This window comes from Sminthopsis crassicaudata, chromosome 3, assembly GCF_048593235.1.
Source record: "Sminthopsis crassicaudata isolate SCR6 chromosome 3, ASM4859323v1, whole genome shotgun sequence".
NCBI lineage: Eukaryota > Metazoa > Chordata > Mammalia > Dasyuromorphia > Dasyuridae > Sminthopsis > Sminthopsis crassicaudata.
Window position 1 is genome coordinate 516326341 of NC_133619.1, and position 21605 is coordinate 516347945.

The 21605-nt window shown below is 36.9% G+C and overlaps 1 protein-coding gene across 1 annotated transcript in view; it reads left to right on the forward strand.

Moving 5' to 3' along the window:
• MYO7A (myosin VIIA) overlaps positions 1-21605 on the forward strand; it is a 152982-nt gene that overhangs the window by 123359 nt on the left and 8018 nt on the right. Inside the window, exons 37-46 of the mRNA XM_074304138.1 lie at positions 1358-1482; positions 2042-2199; positions 4292-4445; positions 5406-5561; positions 6689-6794; positions 8598-8711; positions 11080-11167; positions 14015-14121; positions 17396-17581; positions 18706-18822. Of these exons, the coding sequence (XP_074160239.1) occupies positions 1358-1482; positions 2042-2199; positions 4292-4445; positions 5406-5561; positions 6689-6794; positions 8598-8711; positions 11080-11167; positions 14015-14121; positions 17396-17581; positions 18706-18822 (1311 nt within the window). The remainder of the gene's footprint in view (positions 1-1357; positions 1483-2041; positions 2200-4291; positions 4446-5405; positions 5562-6688; positions 6795-8597; positions 8712-11079; positions 11168-14014; positions 14122-17395; positions 17582-18705; positions 18823-21605) is intronic.

Sequence of the window (21605 nt, forward strand, 5' to 3'; positions counted from 1 at the left end):
GAACAGGTTGGCAAAGTATGGGAAACTCTGTGGTCCTACGGGAAGTGGCCTGTCTTGAGCAATTGGGAAGTCTAGGCCCCTTGTTTTTGTTCACACAGTTTCTAGAGTTGCAATGCCTTCCCCCATCCCCTATCTCATAGGATCATGACTAGAGAGGATTTTATAAATCACCTTGATTTCAGAGGAGAAGAAATTGAAGCCCTAAAGAGGTTAGGAGATTTTATGTCACAGAGTCAGGACCACAATCCTGGCCTCCAAAAACAATGCTTTTTATGCTGAAAGAGTATAGTATGGTATTATTTAATTACATGGCTCTTCAAAGCTTCCCAGGATCCCTCCAGCCAATAATGCTGATCGCAAAGCTCTCAGGCAATTATTGTGTTGTTATTTTGTTTCAAATATGGGGGAATCCTTTCCCCAAAAATCTGGTTTCTATAAAGTTAAAGGGCACTGATTTAGTAAGAAAATGACAGTAAAAGTGATGCTAAAATGATTTTTTTTTTCATATTGGGAGAACATTTTTTAAAAATGCATACTTTCACTAAAAATCCATACTTCATTATTCTAGGAGGCATAAAATCATCTATGTGGGTACTCTTGCTCCTAAAGAATCTCTGAAGATCCCTTAAACATTCATCTAACCCATCAAAAAGCATTTATTTAGCACCTATTCTGTACAAAAAATGAAAAGATTTCCACTCATAGTGAACTTACATCTTAATTTGGGAGATAGCATGTATGTATATTTGTACAGAATATTTATAATATATATGTGTATGTGTGTGTATATATACATATAAACATAAATGTGTAAAATATAACTATTGTACATGATGGGAATCATATGTATATATATATATATATATATGGATATATATGGGGGGAGAGAGAGATCTATGGATAAAAATAGAGATATATCTATTGTTCATTCATTGACATTGAACTCATGACCAACAGAAATAACTCATGTATGAATGAAACTTATCTAAAGCACACATTTTCTCAGTAAAGCACATCATGGGGTTTTCCTCTTTCTCCATCTCCTTCTTCTCCTTTTCCTTCTTCTCCTCTTTCTTCTCCTTTTCCTCCTCCTCTGCTCTTTCTTTTCTCTCTCCCCTTCCCCCTTTTCCTCACCTCACTTACCAAGGATCATTTCCACACCATCGGTGTTCTTTTGGAGATAGAATTCTTTTCCCCTTGGATTTTCCTTCTCTCCTCCTGCAGTACTTGGCTCAGAGCCTTGTACCCTTGCCTCAGACTTGGTAGCCTCTAAGAAAGTATTCCTTCTGCCAGGGTAGATCATAGTCCTGGCATTTGTGCCCCGAACAGAATTAACATGAAGCTCTTGATTCCTTAGGCCTTAATCACGATGACCCCAGACCAGAGACAAGACATCATCCGCCTTTCCCAGCTGCATATGACAGAGCCTGAAGTCCGAGTGAAACCCTACACCCTGGAGGAATTCTCTTATGATTATTTCAGGTACTGGTCCCTAACCCCATGCTTTCCCCTCACTGGGGATATGATCCCAGACCTTAATTTTCCAACACTTTCTGGGCCAGCAATATGGGTACCTTTTTAAGATGCCAAGTATGTATACAAGGATGTTGGGATAGGTTGGATAATTTAGAGGCACAAGATCTGGATTCAGGAAAAGATGGGTTTGAATTGTCTTATCTATAAAATGGGAATAGCAAAAACAGTACCTGTTTCATAGGGTAGATGTAAGGATCAAAGGAAAGCCCTGGGATCTAGCAGAGAAATCCTAGTTCAGATGCCATAGGCATTTACCTATTGTCCAGCCTGGAACAATCTGAGAACCACTTAGCTTAGTGGCTTTTGGAGGAACCAAATGGGGAGAGATGAGAAAGTCTTAAGAAGCCTTTGTGGATTCTTTCTGTCCCCTATCCCTTCCTTCCTCACTCTGCCTTCTCCGCCAGTTCTGTTCAGCCTTGGAGGGATAAAGAATAGAGCTTTGGGATGGCTTCCTATGGCCTTGATTATAACTGCCTCTTGTCCTCTGTGCTTGACACCCTCTTAGGCCCCCACCTAAGCATACTCTAAGTCGGGTTATGATCTCCAAGGCCCGGGGCAAGGACAAGCTATGGAGTCATACGAGAGAGCCCCTGAAACAGGCCCTACTGAAGAAGATTCTTGGCAATGAGGAGCTGTCCCAGGAGGCCTGCATGGCCTTTATTGATATCCTGCTCTGGACAGAATGTGGTGGTGCTGGGGCATGGGGATCTATTGTCATTGAGCCTGATGAGAAGGGAGTCCAGAGAGGGAGTGTAGTACCACCAAGACATTCTGGGATGGGGAAGAAGGGGAAACTTGATCTGTGTAAGCTTAGAACAAGACAGAGGGGAAAGTTCCCTTTTTCATGACTTAAGTTCTGCAAAGTCCATTAACTACTGCCTGATCTATATAGGGCAAATTGGTGATTGAGAGGTCCGTAAGACCGAGTTAACCCAGCAGTGTGTGATAGTGGAAAGAACTCTTGATTGGGAATTAGGAGACCAAGTTTCATGTCATTAAAGGATGTCATTAAAATATTTTATTTCCCTAAGCAAAATTTTTCCTGCTATAGACCTCAGTTTTCCTCATCTGTAAGGTAGAGCTTAAATGGAGTTAAGTGACTGATTGCCAAAGTAGTCCTAATTGCTCTGATGTTTTATAAATTAGCAAGGGAGGAGTGAGGCTATATTTCTCCTTCTGCCCAAGAATCATATGAAGGCCTTCCCTCTCTGCCACAGATCTACCCAGGTCTGATTCCTTACACTCAGTTCAGAGTTTCAAACTCATCATGTATGAGTTAAAGTAAGAGTAGAGTGGGAAAGAGAAACAAGGAAAAGAGGAAGAAGAAAGGGGGAAAAGAGAGAAGAGTAAAAGAAGATCCAAGAGGATAGACATCTCAGACAAACAAGAGACTGAAAAATAGAAATACACAGGAAGAGAGGAGGGCAAAGTGTAAGAGATGCAGTTTGGGTACCTATACAGAAGATTAAGTTAATAGATTTAACAAATATTCAAAAGTCTATAAAGTCTCTGATGGCATTTCATGCCTTGAGAGAGATCAGTCCTACCCTCATGAAGGTGACAAACAAGTAATATTTGTTTCCCTGATCTGGGAAAAGGAGAGTACAAAGAAACATTAAAAAAAAAAAAAAATGGTCTTTGCCCTCAGAGAACTTACAATCTTTCGATGACTTTCATTTTTAGAGTTAATTTAAGGTTATCTTTCTCTTTTTTTTAAATTTCCAATAGTATTTTTATTTTTCAAATATATATATAAAAATGTTTTTCGACATTTATTTTTGTAAGACTTTGTGTCTAAATTTTTCTCTCTCCTTCCTTTACCTCCCATTCCCCAAGACAGCAAGTAATCTGATATAGATTGAATATATACAAATCTTTTAAACATATTTCCACATTTGTCATGTTGCACAAGAAAAATCATATCAAAAAAGAAAGAACAATGAGAAATAAAGAAACAAACAAAAGAGAAAATACTATGCCGTGATCCATATTTAGTCTCCACATTCTCTCTTTGAATACACATGGCATTTTCCATCCCAAATCTATTGGAATTGTAAGCTCACCTTTTTTGAACAACAACAACAAATGAAATAATCAGTCTGTCAAGTGAAATATTAAAACCATGCAGAATCAAGAGAGAAATTATTTAGGAGCGATAGGAAAGGGGAAGAGAGAATGATGAGTCCCAATATAATAATGAAATAGGACTTTGCATTCCTTATTTCCATTTGATCAGGAAAGCAATGTGGTAGAGTGAAAAGAAAGTTGGAATTGGAAATCAAGAAAATCTATGATTCGAATCATATCTCTCATACTTACTAGCTGTATGACCATAAGAAATTCACTTTAAACTGAAACTTTGTTTGTTCAAAATGGAAATAATACTGCTCATAGTATCTATCTCATAAAGGTTTTGTGGATCTAATGAGGTAATATTTAGAAATCATTTTTGCAAATCTCAAAGTCATATTAGCTGCAGCTCTTATTAGTATTACTTCCAGGATAGCTCTGTCATTTTGATAGGGCAGGTATAAAGTTCTCCATTTTTAGGATGAAGAAACTGAGGCCCAGAAAGTTTCAATGACATCTGACTTCAAGTCTAGCCCCTTTTACCAACTCCACACACCCTCCTGAGGTCTTAATGGCTTCTAGTTGAACATCCAGTCTCTAAGCATCTATTAAAAATACCCTCCCCACAATTCCTAGTTAGTTCTCAGTTGGCTGTTGGTTAGTGTTTCCTTGACAGCTGGTTTACCCATGCTCAAGTACATGGGTGACTACCCCTCCAAGAGGACCCGCTCTGTCAATGAGCTCACAGACCAGATCTTTGAAGGAGCACTGAAGGCTGAACCTCTGAAGGACGAGATCTACGTACAGATACTTAAGCAGCTCACCGACAACCACATCAGGTCTGTAACTAGCAGAATGGGCCCAGTTGTTAGGCTGGGAAATTTGCAGATGATAGGAGCCAACCCAGGTATGTGTCTCCACATACCATATTCTTACCCATCTCTCAAGGCTCAGATCAAATATTTTCTCTTCCATTTAAAAAAGAAAAGTCAGTTCCATGAACATTTATTCAGGGATTACTACGGACAGAGCCTAGGAGAATTTTAAGTGTCTTGAAGGCAGGCACTATCACAATCACGCCCCATGAAAGCCTGTCTGCCAAGCCTGTTTGTGAAGTTGGCTGTGGTGCCATCTTGGATTACCAAAATTTTCTTTGAATTGAAATATAAATTGAAATTGAAATATGACCTAAACATTCACAGAATATCAGACCTGATATTATCAATCCTCTTATTTAAGATGAGACAGAGAAATAAAGCAAATTGCTTAAAGTCACACAATAAATGAGTGGCAGTGGTCAAGTCAGGGTTAGAATCCAAGTATTCTCATGGCCAGATGAATGGTCTTCCCCTCTTCAGGAGTGTGCTGCACTCATCTTACTGGTATTCTTTAGAGAGATGATTGTGTAATTTTCAGTGTAAGCATTTATTTACATTTAAGACTGCACACCAAGGCTTGATTTATTGTTTTGTTGATTGTTCTAGACTTAAGAAGGGGATGGAGAAGATGTTGATAATACAGATTGAATTTTAAATAACATGTCAGGCCTACTTTTCCTCCTAGAGATCCAGTTGTTAAACCAACACTCTCTTGCTCCTGTTTCATAGTTGGTTCAACTAGAAGAATATAGCTAACCATGATGACAGTTTTCTTCTTCCCCAAGCATGTTGTCATTTTATCATGCTAGTTCTGGAGCTACAGGAAATCTCCCTGATCCCATCCTCCTATTCCTACTGTGATTGGGGGATAGAATGTGCTGCTGTGACATCTCATTTGGCTGGTATCTCTCTGGTGCTCAGGTACAGTGAGGAGCGAGGCTGGGAGTTACTCTGGCTATGCACAGGCCTCTTCCCACCAAGCAACATCCTGCTTCCCCATGTGCAAAGGTTCCTTCAATCCCGGAAGCATTGCCAGCTGTCCACGGACTGCATGCAGAGGCTCCAGAAGGCTCTCAGGTATGGGCAGGCTAAGTCAAAATGCAGTGTGAATTCCAGGGAGATAGTTCTCAGACAAACATAGGAATACTAAATCATGGAAACTCAGATGTATGAGGGAACTTCCAAAAGATCATTGAATAATAGAATTTAGAACTAGAAATAGAACTAGAAGCATCCTTAGATAACTAATCCACTCCCTTTAGTTTATTGTTTTAAAGTAGAAAAAATATATTTTCCCTCCCTCACACCACCTGTTCCCCAAGTCTACTCTGGCACTTGGGGCCATAACAGGTGAGCTTTTGCCTTACTTTGCAAAATGCCAAGCCTACTGACCCGTCTTGGCCAAATTTTCTAGTTGGGGAAACTGAAGCAAACAGGATTAAGTATCTTACTCAGGGTCACATAGCTAGTAAGACCAGATTCAAACTCAGTCTTCCCAAATCTAGGTACAGCACCCTTTCCATTGTGCCACCTAGCTGCCTACAGATATAATACCTAAATGTTTCCATATTATCTTGAGAGCTTCTTGAAGGCAGGGATCCCTTTTTTTGTCTTTTTTTGTTTATCCAATGTTTGGCACAATGCCTGGAACACATTGCTTACTAAATCCTTATTAGAATTGCAAGTTTACTCTATTGGATTATTTGCTGTCTAGGAGAGTAGAAGGGAGAAAAATTTAGAACACAAGATTCTGCAAGAATGAATGTTAAAAACTATCTTTGCCTGTATTTTGAAAAATAAAAAGTTATTACAATTTTTTTTTAAATCTGACCAAGAAAAAACAAAAAGTTAGTTAAAAAAAACTTAGAACTATCTCATGAATGGGGAGAAAAAGTAAATGCTTCTTCTTGTTGATATATTTCATATCTCTCCAATAAGATTGAAAACTTCATGAGGGAATAAATTGTATTTATATTAATATAATGGTTGTGAGAAATGAAAGAAAAGGAAAGAACCAAGGGGCTTCAGGGGAATTTTGGCCATCTGTATGTAGGTTTGATGAACTCTTGTATTGAATGGGTGTCTCTGCATCTTCATCCACCACCCATGTGACTGTACCCATGTTTCTGAGTAGGCTCTTACACCCTCACCTCATCCCTGGTTTTCCTGGTCTCTGACAATGACTGAGATCTTTTGCCTTTCAGGAATGGCTCTAGGAAATATCCTCCCCATTTGGTGGAAGTGGAGGCCATTCAGCACAAAACCACTCAGATTTTCCACAAAGTCTACTTTCCTGATGACACTGATGAGGTAAGCTAGAGGCTGAGGCAGTTCATTAATTCTCTGTCTAACCCTTGTTAGACCGGGGGGCCCAATAGGAGAAAGGAGCTCCAGGATGGCTGTCATTGGACTTAGAGCTAAAAGAGACCTTAAAGATCACCCAGTCCAGCCTTCTCATTTTACAAACGAGGAAAACAAAAAAGAAGTGACTTGCTTAAGATTATGGAGGTAGTACTTGGCCATTAGGATTCAAATCCAGTTCTTTTTACTCCAAATCCATTCTTCTTGTCATTACTTAATTACAATCAACTTCCAATTGACCCAATGTTCTCAAACTTTGTGGGAATCATACTAGAAATTCTGCTAATTCTGTTTTTTTGTTTTGTTTTGTTTTTTCCAGTGACTATGTCCTTTACCCTACTAACCTATGGCAAGATTTCCCTGTCTTTCTTAGCATTCTTTCTTCTGAGGTCATGGAGGCCAGGAGGACTTCCTTATCAATAACTTTCTTGATGCTACTTTATTAAGATTATCCTTCTTATTCTAGTCACTTCCAAATCCCATGGCTGGCATCCCTTCTTACCTCCCCCCCCCTTCTTATTGTTAGTATGTTGGCTAAGTCAACCACAAGTTAACTGCTTAGAAATCAGCTCCTCACAGAATACAGGATCATAAAAAGAGTTGGAAGGGACTTCAAAAGGCATTTAAGTGAACCCCTACCTAAGCAAGAACCTCTTCTTTAGTTTTCCTGGCAAGTGGCTAGCCAGCCTCTGCTTAAATACCTCCAATAGCAGGCAATTCACTACTTTCTCAAGGCAGCCCATTCTACACTGGAATAATCTTTAATTATTCTTAGAGTCTTTTGTTTCATTCCAATGCCATATGGAGCTTGTCAAGTAATTCCTGCATCATGAACTCATGCTGTGGCCTCTTAATGACTGGCAAGCTTGGTGAAGTACAAGTATTTATTAAATGTTTCCTGCATTCATTGCCTTTTGCTCAGCACTTAGGATCCAAAGAAGATGAGCAGCATGATCTCTGCCATTGAGGAGCTTCTATTCCAGTTGAGGAAATTGCACAAATAAGTATTATATAGGATAGAGAATGATGAAGTGCATAGGAAAAGCCAAACACAGAGATTTAGAAAGGAAGGATTTAGATTTTTAGAGTTTAGAAGAAATTTAAAATTTATCTAGTTCAGAATTATATAGTGAAAAAAGCTGGGACTCAGACAACTAAGACAGAAGTTCTACCTCTATCTTTATGACTTTGGATGAGTCCCTAAACCTCAGTTTCTTCATCTTCAAAATGAGGGAGTTGGACTCCTTCCAGCTCTAGAGCTCTTTACATATGAGGAAACTGAGACCGAGAGGTGAAGTCCAAGATCACACAGATGGTAGCAGCATTTTGGATTTCTGATTTCTAGCCCAGTTCTCTTTACTCTATACTTCCCCAACTGCACTTCAGCCTAGGAAAATCAGGGAAGGCTCTGTGGAAGAGATTTGGTTCCTGAAGATGGCATGAGGTGGAGGATGGGCCTTTGGACAAAGGCATGAGGACAGAAAGAGAACAATGGCAGTTGTGAGAAGAACAATTGGATCAGAATCAGGAGAAAACTACCAGACCAAAGTAACTAAGGCAGAATAGTCTGAAATTTAAGGGGAAAAAATTCCCCAATTTTCTTGCAGCAAATGTGGGAAAAATGAGTAGGGAGGTAAGAGAGGATTCCGAGGAAACTTTTATGGATACAGATTTCCAGGGGGAATAGATTGGGATTCAAGAGAGCACTGTTGAAAAAGAACTCTGAGTGTCTTTTGTCTTCCCTTCACACAGGCCTTCGAGGTAGAATCCAGCACCAAGGCCAAAGACTTCTGTCAGAGCATCTCCACTAGGCTGCTTCTGAAGGCCTCAGATGGATTCAGCCTCTTCGTTAAAATTTCTGACAAGGTGAGTCAGTCATAAGCAAGGACAGTTTGCAGTTGTGGAATATATTATTTTATATATTGATGGGAAGGTGGAAGAGGTGGGGTGGTGGTGAGACAGATTTTAAACTGGTAGAATAGCTGATAATTCAATTAGAGAGATAAAGTAAAGCACTCACTGTTTCTTGTATATCTCTACTTTGGGAAGACAGACATGTGGATCTGTGGATCTGATCCACTCATTCTGAAAAACAATTTAGAATCATGTCTGGATGATCACTAAAATGCTTCTACCCTCTACCAGTACTGAGCAAATATATACTTCAAAGAGATTAGAGACAGAAGAAAGATCTTCATAGCAAGATCTGCTATATTATTAACCCATGCCCTAAGTTCCCCATCTCTCTACCTTTGCTTGTACATTCCCTATACCTAAAGTGTTTATACCTTCCATTGTACTCTCCCACCATCTATTGGAATTCTAACCACAACATTGAAGGCTGTGCTTAAACTGTCACCTCCAGAAAAGCAGAAAATCTAAGTTAAGAATCATTTTGTGGCTACAATGTATGGGACATTGACCTCGGTGAGAGGGATCTTAAGTTGATGTAAGGATGAGAAGACAAGGTAAAAATCAACAAAATAAAACTCAGGCAAGAAGTACATGAGTATCTATTGAAAGGATGTAAGAAACCCATAAAGGGTTTCTAGTTAGGGATGATCAGGGAACACTTCATTGAAGAGGAGCTACCTAAGTTTAAAAGAAGGAAGGAATTCTAATTCAATTCAACATTTACTTGCCTACAATGTGCTAAGTATGTTCTGGAGACAGAGAGGCAAATGAAGCAATCCCTGCCCTCGAGAGGTCTGCTTTCTACTATTCTAATGGGGGGAGAAGGTTAGGAGAGGGGGAAGGATTCATTCTAGGCATAGGAGATGCCATGAAGAAAGGATAGAGGGAGACTGAGAGATGGTGAATAGCTTTCCCTGATGCATCACCCCATCACCACCAATTTCTGCCTTAGGCCAAAGTAATCTTTCCATTCTAGGACTTTGCTTATATCTCTAAGTATAAACTATATCTAATACTTATATATAAGTATAATCCAGGTATACATTGGATCTTATGTACACATAAGGATACACACACACACACACACACATTGCATAGGATCACATATTCAAGTAAAAAGACCCAGTGCTCAAAGGCTGGGATAACAAATTTTATATATATCTGCATATATACACATATATAATATATTTGTGTGTGCATATATACATATAACTATACATACACACAGAGACCTATATGGGCAGTATGTATATATGTACATGATGTGTGTATATATATGTATATATAAACATTTATAGAATGAGAACTATGTATTTGCTACAGAATATTGTTACTTTGTACTTAACATTGTAAAGTTAACTGTAACTTTATAAGTTAATATAACAACTTTCTATTTAATACATGCATTTATATAAAGATAAGTATATATAGTAGGAGGAATAATGGAACTGTTAATCTACAAATCTGGGACTTGTAGATAAGTAGGAATTAAATGAACACACATTGGAAGGAAAAGAACTATAGGCAATGGTATAAGAAAGGACATGGGGGCAAAAAAAGGAAAGAATAGTTTTGAAGAATAGTAAGTATTGGTAGAAAGGATAATGAAAAAAAATTTTTAAGCGATTTGCCCAGGGTTACACAGCTAAAAAAGTGTTAAATGTCCAAGATCATATTTGAACTCAAGTCCTCCTAACTTCAGGGCTGGTGCTTTATCCACTGTGCCACCTAGCTGCCTCTGAAAATCTCAGTCTAGGAAGCTGGGATTTGTAGACAGGCAGGAATTAAATGAATAGTAATTGAAAAGAAAAGGGTGCTAAGCAATGGTGTAAAAAAGTCATGAGGGCAAGAAAGGAAAGAATAGTTTTGGTGAATAATCAGTATGCTAATGAGTGGTACCTAAAACTGGAAAGGGTAATTGAAAACTGTATTCTAGGCTAAAGAGTTTGAACTTCTTCCTTTAAACAGTGGGGAGCTGCTGGGGAGGTAGAGGGAGCTCTTAAGCAGAGGAATGATGTGATCAGAGCTGGTTCCTAGAAGGGGTTGTTCTGGTAACCTCTTTAACATAAACTGGGAAGGAGGATTGATGAGACAGGAGGAAAAGACTATTACAACAGCCTAGATAAAAGACCATGTAAGGTTTTCTTTTTTCTTTTTTTATTATGATTTGTTTAGTAACTTTAAAATTAAAATGTTTAGATTTGCCTGTTCAAAAAAAAAAAAGGAGGTAATTTGGATTTGAACTTGGGTAATAGTAAGAAATTGAAAACAAGAGATCCCCTATCAGTTACCTTGCCCCAATGGAGATGTTTCTCTCCAGGTCATCAGTGTCCCTGAGGGTGATTTCTTCTTTGACTTCGTCCGACACTTGACAGACTGGATTAAAAAAGCAAGACCCATGAAAGATGGTAAGAATCTGGGAATTTTTTAGAGCTGGAAGTGGGCATCTGGTACAGTTTTCTCATCATCAGAGAAGGCAACTAAGGTCCAAGAAGGGACTTTGGCTTGTCACACATTCTAAGATGTTGACTTTTGATGGATTAAAAACATACAATTCAATCTAGGGAATCTGGGGGCTTAATGCCTTATAAATACTTATACTGTAAACTTATATGCCTTCTTAAAGCTAATCCATCATTTTATATACTTTTGTATACTTAATCATTTATATACTTTATTTACTTTTTATACATATGCATAATAATAGGCAGAATGATAGAAACCTTAATCTAGTAAACTAGGACTTGTCGGACAGGTAGGAATTAAATGACTAGACATTGGAATTGAAAAGACTCCAGGCAATGGTGTGAGCAAAGGCATGGGGGACAAGAAAGAAAAGGACTGTTTTGGAGAATAGTTAGGGAGCTATTTTCTTTAAAATGCAATGTAAGCAAAGGCATGGTAATGCTTACTTACTACTTAAGTATGTCAATTATATATACCTTCCTAAAGATATTCCACAATTCACAACTATTTGTCCAATCACCTTCCTGAAACTGGGGGTGGGGAGGCTGGATAAACTGATTTCTCTCGAGCCCTTTCCTGATTCTTTAATTTATTATTTTTCAAGGAAGTCTAAGAAAATGTCTTGAGTTAATCTTGGTATCTTCCAGAGGACTTTGTACTTAGTAAGCTTAAAAAAAATTAAATGTGTTTTGAAATGAATTAAGAACTTTCAGTGGTTCTCCATGATATGCCTATACTGTACTTTGATTGTTTGTGATATCCTTCCATGGGTATAGATCTCCATCTATACGTCACTTCTCATTCTATCCATCCCAGAGCATACCGGCCCTATAAGCAGAAAATTTGTTGAAGGTCTTTCTCTAGCTTACTGGGTACCAGGGTGGCTCTCAGGCTTGGCTGTGCTATACATCTATTGTCCCTTTGCTCTTATTACGTGACTGATCCACTTTCCTTGGAATTATTGAAAGTACAGAACAGTTTCTCAAATGTAATTCAACCTGCTACTTTCTTCTTATTCAGTCCTGGCCCCAGATCATAGTCCATCATGATTTTTATATATATATATATATATATATATATATATATATATATATATATATATCAATCATAGACCCACATATACATATCTATGCATTTGCATAAGTATATACATATGTGAATATACACATATATACAATGCCTGGGAAACACTTTTCCAGTAAGGAAATTCCCTCTGCTAAAAATAAAAATCTTAGAGATTTATATTCTTAATGAATTATTTGAATGTGTGTATGTATACATTTGTGTCTATATAAATATATACATGTATATGTAAGTATATGTATAAATACACACACTTAGAGATAAGGATAAGTTAGGACATGTGATTTTACTGGTATATGCAACTCCCAAACAAGGAAATTCTCTCTATTAATTAACCCGCGCCATTTTTGTCTTTGAAAGTTGGCTAGAATACAAAGAGGTAAAGTGACTTACTTACTTGTCCAGAGTTATATAGGCAGTGACCTTGAATTCTGACCTTCTCATAGAATCAAAGAGTGTGAGGATTGAAAGGGATCATAAGAAATTTCCTTATGCTTCAGGTTCTTTCTCTGTAAAGTGAGGGGATCAGATTAGCTCTAAATCTTATGATTTCGGGGGCTATCATTCATTTTTATTTTATCATATTCTCCCCCATATCACCAATACTACCAAATTTTATAGATGATACTAAACAAACCAACAAAAAAAAGTGATGATATTAAACTCCAGAGTAGGAAACTCACTTGCGGCCACTTATGAAATCTGGAGCACAGCCCAAGTCTACTGCTCCTAGGTTTTCTGTCAGATTACTTCCATCTTCTATCATACACCTCTTTTGCTTAGAGCCTTAAGCTCTCCTCACAATTCTCTTTAATATTTAATATTATACATATAAATATAAAATCACATTTAAATATTGAGTCTGCAGAGCATTGGATGCTTGGAAGAAATGCAGTTTAAACAAAACTTAGTGAGGAATTTGTTCCTGCCTTCATGTAACTCAGAGTCTAGTAGGGGATAAAACATGAACTGATAAGTATAACATCCAATGTTACCTGATACATGCTTTAGAAAAATGAAAAAAATATGTTACATGAAGTTCTAAAGGGGAGGATTGATTCTTAGCAATTGAGGAAGTCAGGGAAAGTTTCCTAGAAGAGGTGGCTTTTGAAAAGGCTTTACAAGATAAACGTGGAAGAATTTACCAATTAGAGGAGGGGGGGGGCAAGAGAAGTATTTCAGGCCCTCATCACCTTCCCCCCAGATTATGGCAATAACCTCTTAATTGGTCTCTTTGCCCCAAGTCTTCCTCCATTCTAGTCTATCCATCCCTATACCTGGAATACATTCTATCCTTATCTCTACCTCATATAGTCTCTTTTCCTGTGAGATACATCTCAGGTACCATCTTCTGCATTAAGTCTTTCTTGACTCTCTCAAAAGCTGATGCTCTGTCTCCCAATGTACTTCATATTTACTTTCTATAGTATGTTCACTTACTTTATATGTATGTTATGCATATTTATATAAGTCCTTATTGTCTCTCCCATTGGAACACAAAGGGATTGTTTCATTGTATTTGTACCTTTAGTGCCCCAGCACTACCTGGGTATGGAGGTCCTTAGGAGGTCCTTAAAAAATGCTGATTGATTGACTGATGAATTGGTTGATGGTTGATGTCAAAGCTGACAATGCCCAGTGGCCCTCAAAGCCCATAAGTTTCATTTCCAGGCTTACCCAAGCTGATATTAGGCCTGTCTTTGCAGGAATTGTGCCTTCTCTTACCTACCAAGTGTTCTTCATGAAGAAGCTCTGGACCAATACAATTCCTGGGAAGGACCCAATGGCAGACTCTATTTTCCACTATTATCAGGTAGGCATGGGACATTCTCTTTGGATGGATCCATGCTGCTGGAGGGATAGAAGTGACTTTTCTTTCTTCCTAAACTTAGAGAAATTCTAAGATCTAAGGACTACTCAGTGATGACACTTCTGGAGAGGTTTTTGCTCTTGGCAAAGGGATCCAGTGCTTAATATATAGTAAGCAGTATCAAATGATAAATGATTACTTAATAATCAATTTATTGATTTATATGAAAATTGACCTTATTTAAGGTTTCCTAACCCATTTACCTAATCCATCACACATACCCCCACCTCCTCCCTTCTAGAAGAGTCTTCTAGAGACTGAACTCTATTATTGGGTAGGGATTGTTGTACTCATTTTTTTTTTGCTGAGGCAATTGGGGTTAAGTGACTTGCCCAGGGTAACACAGCTAGGAAATGTTAAGTGTCTGAGCCTGGATTTGAAGTCAAGTTCTCCTGACTTCAGGACTGGTGCTCTATCCACTGTACCACTTAGCTGTCTCTGTTGTACTCATTTTAAAGATGAAGAGACTGAAGCTATAAGGAGAAAACATAAGAAATAATAAATTTAAGTATAAAATTCTCTTTACAGAAATAATAGAAGACAAATAATTTGAGAGATTCATTATTTAAAATTAGGCTGTGCTATCAATATAGTAAAAATGACAGTAATATTAAAATTTATTTACAAATTTAGTGAATACTAATCAAATTAATTACTAATCAAAATACTTATTAAAACCAATGGATTAATGTGTGGGACTAGATAAAATAATAACTAAGTTCATTTGAAAAAAGGTGTAGAGTTTCAAGAGAAACAACCAAAAAAATACAAATGAAAGGAGCATAGCATTACCAAACTTCAGATGACACAATAAAGCATTAGTCATCAAAATATAAATATAATTCATTAGAGTAGATTGGATAAGTAAGAAACAGAAGCAATTTAAATTTAAAAGTGTCCATTGTTTAATAAATTCAGTAACATAAAGTTTTGGATACTCACTTTTTTATAAGAATTTATGACTTTTTATAAGAAATGCTTGGCAGAAATTAGTTTTAGCTCCAAATATTTTTCATAATACTATCAGAATGGAAACCTAACCAGAAGATAAAATGTTCCACCACAAAAATATTTCTAGGAGATATAATTTTAATTTATTTTTAAATTCAATTTTATTTTGTTTTCAGTTTTGAAACCTCCTTTTCCCATCTTTCCCTCAACAATGCATTGAGAATGCAAAAAAAGCAAAGCCCATTATAAATATGTGTGTATACATCCCCCCCCACATACATATATGTTTGAGCAAAACAACTTCCCACATTAGGCATATCATAAAATATCAAAAGAATCTCAGATCAAGTGTATTTCACAATAATGACTTAGAGGAGAATCTTAACTAAACAAAGAGTGATAAAAGATAAACTAGACAATTCTGACTACATAGAATTAAAATGCTTTTGCACAAATAAAATCAATGAAAATTGAAAAGAAGTAGAGATTAATAAAAAAAAAAGTTTACCTCAAATGGCATTGATAAAAATCTGCTATTTTAAGATATATAGAAAATGTATATAAATAAAATAACATCCAATGGATGAGTGCTCAGATTATTTTTTTTAAAGATTATTTGTCCATTTCACTCAGGTTACAAGTACAAAGCCTATTCACAAGCCTCATGCCACTCTGATCAACATGGAAGCTATAACTTGCTCCATTTCCAATGTGGGCTAGATCACCTCTCCTTTTTTGGGGGGGATCCTTTGGGAGAACTGGAATCCCCTGCAGCGAACTTGCCTCTTTAAACCAGGAGTTCTCCCAGTTTAAGAGGCAGGGCAAAACATTTATGTGAGTACTAGGAAAGCAAGTTATGGTGGGAGGTGATGTAATCAGGAATGAGGGAGTGGAATATAATTCCTGTTCCCAGGAACTCATTGTGCTAGTGTTAAATACATTTGGTCACTTTAGCCCATTATATCTCAGAGTTCCCAAACTCAAGAGATCTACTTAGCTGCATCTTCCCCAAGGTGGGATTGCATTTGCCACCAGATTTGACTTAGTCAAAGAATATTAGCAGTTTGAACAAGTATACTTTTAAAACTGGATCTATGATTCCATTTGTGTACAGAGCTCCCCATAAGGAATTCCACTCTTAGTACATATTGGCAAATTTCCTGCAACTTTTGGTCTTAGAGAGTTCTCTTCCTAGGGTAGTGACAGGTTAAATTACTTTCTCAGGTACACATGTAGTATGTATCAGAGTTAGGGACTTGGAACCAAGGTTTTCCTGATTCCAGATTCATCTTTTTCTCACATCATGCTATCTCAACAATTTGTAAAGGAAGAATTGCAAACTATGTAAATGATTTGATGAAAACATTATCCAAATCATTAATAAATAATAAGAGAAGTGCCAATAAAAAAAACATCTTACAACCTGTCAAACATTTACAAAAATGAGAAAATGTTCATGGATTGTCGAAAGACAGGCACAATAATTCCCTCTTGATGCTACTGTGAGCTGGTTCATTCATTCTAGAGTAACATGCAAACAAAGAAACTCAGTTGTCCAGAGATCCTACTGTTAACTTCCTACCTCATAAGAAATCAAAATCATGAAAGAGCCCATATACACCAAATATTCATAGCAGATTTTTTTTTGTATGTGTGATTGCAAAGAACTGTAAACAAAGCAGATTCCCCTCAATAGGGAAATGGCTAAAAAACAAACAAACTCTCCAGCATATGAAGGTAATGAAATATTATTGTGCAGGAAGAAATGATGATTCTGAGTTTAGAGAAACAGGAAAATTTTTATCAACTGATGCAGAAGGAAATAAGTAGCACCAAGAAGACGATATATACATGACAACAACATGGTAAAGGAAGTTATTTCTAGAAGGAAGTTAGTCTCTGAATATTTGAAAATTTCAATGAGTGTCCTAAAGCCCATTCTTACCACTTTGTGTCAGGTGGGAAGTGAAAGGGAAGAATTACTAGAAAAGAATATTGTATGCAATGTCAGGTGTGGTTACTGTATTGGACTTCTGTGATTGATTTTTATTATTAGTTACATAGCAGGGTTTAAGCTGCAGGAGAAGGGTTGAGATGATGATATAAAAACAAAAATCAATAAAGAAAAGAAGTTTTTAATAAAAAAATAAATTTAGCTTTGAATGATTATTATGGAAGGTCTTGAATACCTGGCATTAATGATCCATTAAAAGGTCTTGAAGGAAGGAACCATTTTTCCCTGTCCTCATCCTACAGTCTCTTGCAGGAATTGCCCAAGTACCTTCGTGGTTACCATAAATCCACCCGGGAAGAAGTCCTTCAGCTGGGAGCCCTGATCTACAGGGTCAAGTTTGAAGATGACAAATCCTATTTCCCAAGCATTCCCAAGATGCTGCGTGAGCTGGTGCCACAGGACCTTATTCGGCAGATCTCACCAGATGACTGGAAAAGGGTGAGCAAAATTATCCCTAAAGATAATGAATTCCCTCTGTTTTCTGACATACTTCAGTGTCTTACCTACACTAAGTAATTCATGCTTGTTGATTGGCTAAAGTTGGAAGCAGAGGTGGCTGAAGGGGGTTAAAAATTATTGGCGTAGAGGAAATAACAAATAAGTCCTAACTTTCAAATAGAAGAAGGAGGGGTAGATTCTTCAAGCTATAAGCTTGTAAGCTTGATTCCAATTAAAATTCTAATTCCAGAATGTGTTATTAAAGGGATAGTTTGTGAACATTTAGGAAAATTATAACCACTAAGAGATGATGCTCATTAAAAATTCTTCAACAAGAACAGGTCCCCATCTTAACTCATTTTAAAAATATCACTAGCCTGTTCTTATCAATTCAATTTAATTCAGTATACATTTATTAAGAGTACATTGTATACAGGACACCATGATGGGTTCTTGGACAGAATTTTGGCCACCAGGTAATACATTTTTTAAGGTATAGCAACTCATGAAGACTGTCTATTAAGACTTTGGAGGATTATGTTTTATATCAATAAAAGAAATAAATACCCATACAAGTGAAATCACAGATCCAAAGTATTGATGTATATTATGCTGGAAGATTAAGGGAGTGCCATAGACATTCCCTCATTTGGAAGGGATTGTCTTCTATTTTTTGGATTGGAATACAAATATTGCATATTTGTATTTGCATTTATAAAAGGCATTAGTATTTATCATTATCTCTTTATGAAGATTCTATCTATGAGATTTTGTGATTTTTAAAATGAAGAAATATGAATTAGATGATAGTAAAAGTGAGTGGATTTTAAGCTAATTGTCTTCTAGGTCCAAAAAATATATTTATTTTTTGTTAAACTTTGTGGGAGGTCTTTACTGGCATATCCCAGGGATCTGTCCTTGGCCCTGTGCTAAGCAATATTTTTATCAATCACTTGGATTATGTCATAAGTGAAAAGGCTTATCCCACTGTAGGTAAAGCAGAAGGATAGCTAATCCATTGGATGATAGATGCTTCAGTGCCTTCCCTCTTTGAGATGTAACATTATAATATTAGTACCATTGTTTGCCCTACCCACTGATATACTCTATGTGTCCTCCCACAGTCCATTGTGGCCTATTTCAACAAGCATGCAGGAAAGAGCAAAGAAGAAGCAAAGCTGGCCTTTCTGAAGCTAATATTTAAGTGGCCAACGTTTGGTTCAGCTTTCTTTGAAGTGAAGGTATGAACTTTTGTCTCTTACCTGAGGGCTTGAAGGGAGGTGGGAGCAGGTCTTGTTTAGAAGGAATTAGAAGGAGATGGGGACTGGGACAGAGAAGGGGTTAAAGAGAATACACATAACAATGATAACATAAATAAAAACAACATGAACTAAGATGAAATATAGTGAGAAGTTTCCATTCCAGAGAGTAAGAGATAGAAAACCTTTCCTCATGGTAGAGAGAGATGAGAGCTTATAGGTACAGAATGTTATACATTGTCAGACAAAATTTCTGTGTTAGTTTTGTTTACCTTTTTTTTTTGTTATTAAGGAAGGTTTAGGAGTGTATATGAGGAATAAGTATGATGTAAAAATCACAGGTCATCAATAGAACGTTTTTTTAAAGTATAGAAACTCGGGTTAGAAAACAATGAAATAAGCATTTGTTAAGTGCCTACTGTGTGCCAGGCACTGTGCTAAGCTCTTTACAAATGTTACCTCATTTGATCCTCACAACAACCCAGGGTTATGGGTAAGTTCTATTATTCCCATTTTACAGTTGAAGAAACTGATGTAGATACTAATTAAATGACTTGCTCAGATCACAGAGCTAGTAAGCATCAGACCTCAGATCTTCTTGACTCTAAGCTCAGCATGCTAGACACAATTTTTCCTGGACACTTCTTCCTCTGTTAATGGAGCAAAGGAGGAAAGATTGAGAAAAAACAGAGAGGTTTTGAGGAATGGGGGAGGACAAAGGAATTCAGGATATGTGACTTCAATCTTCTCAGTAAAGTAGAGAGCGGGGGTCATCTTATGAGACCCAAAGGAGTGTGAGTGGTGGGGAGATTTAAAAGAGATATGATTGAGAGAGTGTTGAGCCTTCAGATCCTGTCCAATATACTCATTGTGTGTGACGTCAGGCAGGTCATTCATTCAGCCTTCCTGAATTCTCAATTATTTCACTATGAAATGAAGGGATTGTACCAGATAGCCTCCAGGGTCTCATTAACTGTAGGATCATGATGTTATGATGTAGGATTTGACTAGGATTTGGAGTAGTCTGGGTCAGAAATGTGATAGGAAATCAATCAGAAGTAAATAAGAAGAAGTTTGTGAACAGTGAAGGCTCAGGCAACAGAAGAGTTTGAGGAAGCCAGGTAGCCAGGTTTTGTGACTTTCCCTTCTTGTACCTCCAAAACTTCTGGGAGGTTCCAGGTTGTGAATCCAATCCCAGTCCAACCCAAGAATCATTTATTGTGGGCATTATGAGCAAGGTACTGTACCAGTAACTTGGAACTGGTAGAAAAAGCCTCAAGGTGCTTACATTCTACCAAAAGACTATAATGTGTAAACAGATAAAAGTATGTACCATACATGATAATTTGAGAAAGGAGAAAGACCTAACATCTATAGAGGAGTCAAATGAGATAGCACAGGCAAAGACTTTATAAATTTTAAAGCTCTATAAAATGCTAGCTATCATTGTTATGATCATTTTCATGATCATTATTATTATTATTCAGAAAGACTTCCCATAGGAGGTAGCACTTCTGATGAGCTTTGGATGAAACTGGGGTATCTAAAAAGTGGAGATAAGGAGGAAATACAAGAGATGGAATGTGGAGTCGAAGGAGCACCAGATAGATTTCTAATGCTCTGGTTGGAACATAGAGTTTGGGCAATGAGATACAATCAGTCTGGAAAGATAAGCTAGAGCTACATTGTGATGGACTTTCTCTATACTAAACAGAGAAATTTATATTTTATGTTAGAAGCAATAGGGAGTCACTGAAGGATCTTAGCCAAGGGGGTAACATAGAAAGATACATTTTAGAAGGATTATTTTGGCATCTATTTGTAGAAGAATTTGAGAAAGCAGAAACCCAAATCTGGGAGTCAAGTTAGAAGCCTCTATAGTTGAATGTCAGTCACATTCAGGGGTATGCTCTGATTTCCTGAAAGACTCACTTTTATGCTTAATCTGCATCATTAACATTTTCTGCATCAATTTTTTTCTTGAGTTTAGTCAATCAACAAAACAATAAATCAAGCCCTATTTTGTAGCATTTGCTGATTTCTGACTCCAAGCAAACCCCAGGCAGACTAATACATTTTTGATGAAGCTATGAATTGTTTAAAAATAAAAGATTCTGAAAAAAAATTGGAATCATTCCAAGAAAGTGACAAAAATGACCATACATACTAACCAGCAATTCCACTATTGGACATATATTTCAGTTTATGGGGGGGGGGGGGAGAAATCCAGATAAACCAAAATATTTATAATAGCACTTTTAGTGGTAACAACAACTGGGAACAAAGTAAAGATCTGGTGATGTGGGAAATGGTTAACCAAATTGTGGTATAGGAATGCAATGAAATATTTCTGTACTGGAAAAACATGATAAATACAGTGAAAGATTGAAAGCTATGTATGAACAGATACAAATAAAATAAGGACAACCAGGAAAATAGTATACTTAGTAACTATAATAATATAAATGGAAAACACAAACAAAAACAAAACAACAAAATAAGAATATGAATGTTTTGAGATTATAGTTGACCAAATTTGTTTACAAAGAATAGATAAAAGATACATTCTTTGCAGAAGTAGAGGCCATGGATGTGAAATATTGCATATAACATAAGACTTTTTCAATATGTTGGTTAGTTTTGAAGAACTTTTTTTTTCTCATCCTCTCTATTCTTAATAAAGAATATTATAATTATATATGTTATATATAATTATAATAATAAGCTCTTGGGAAAATATGGGGAAAGAATCCAGTAAGAAATGT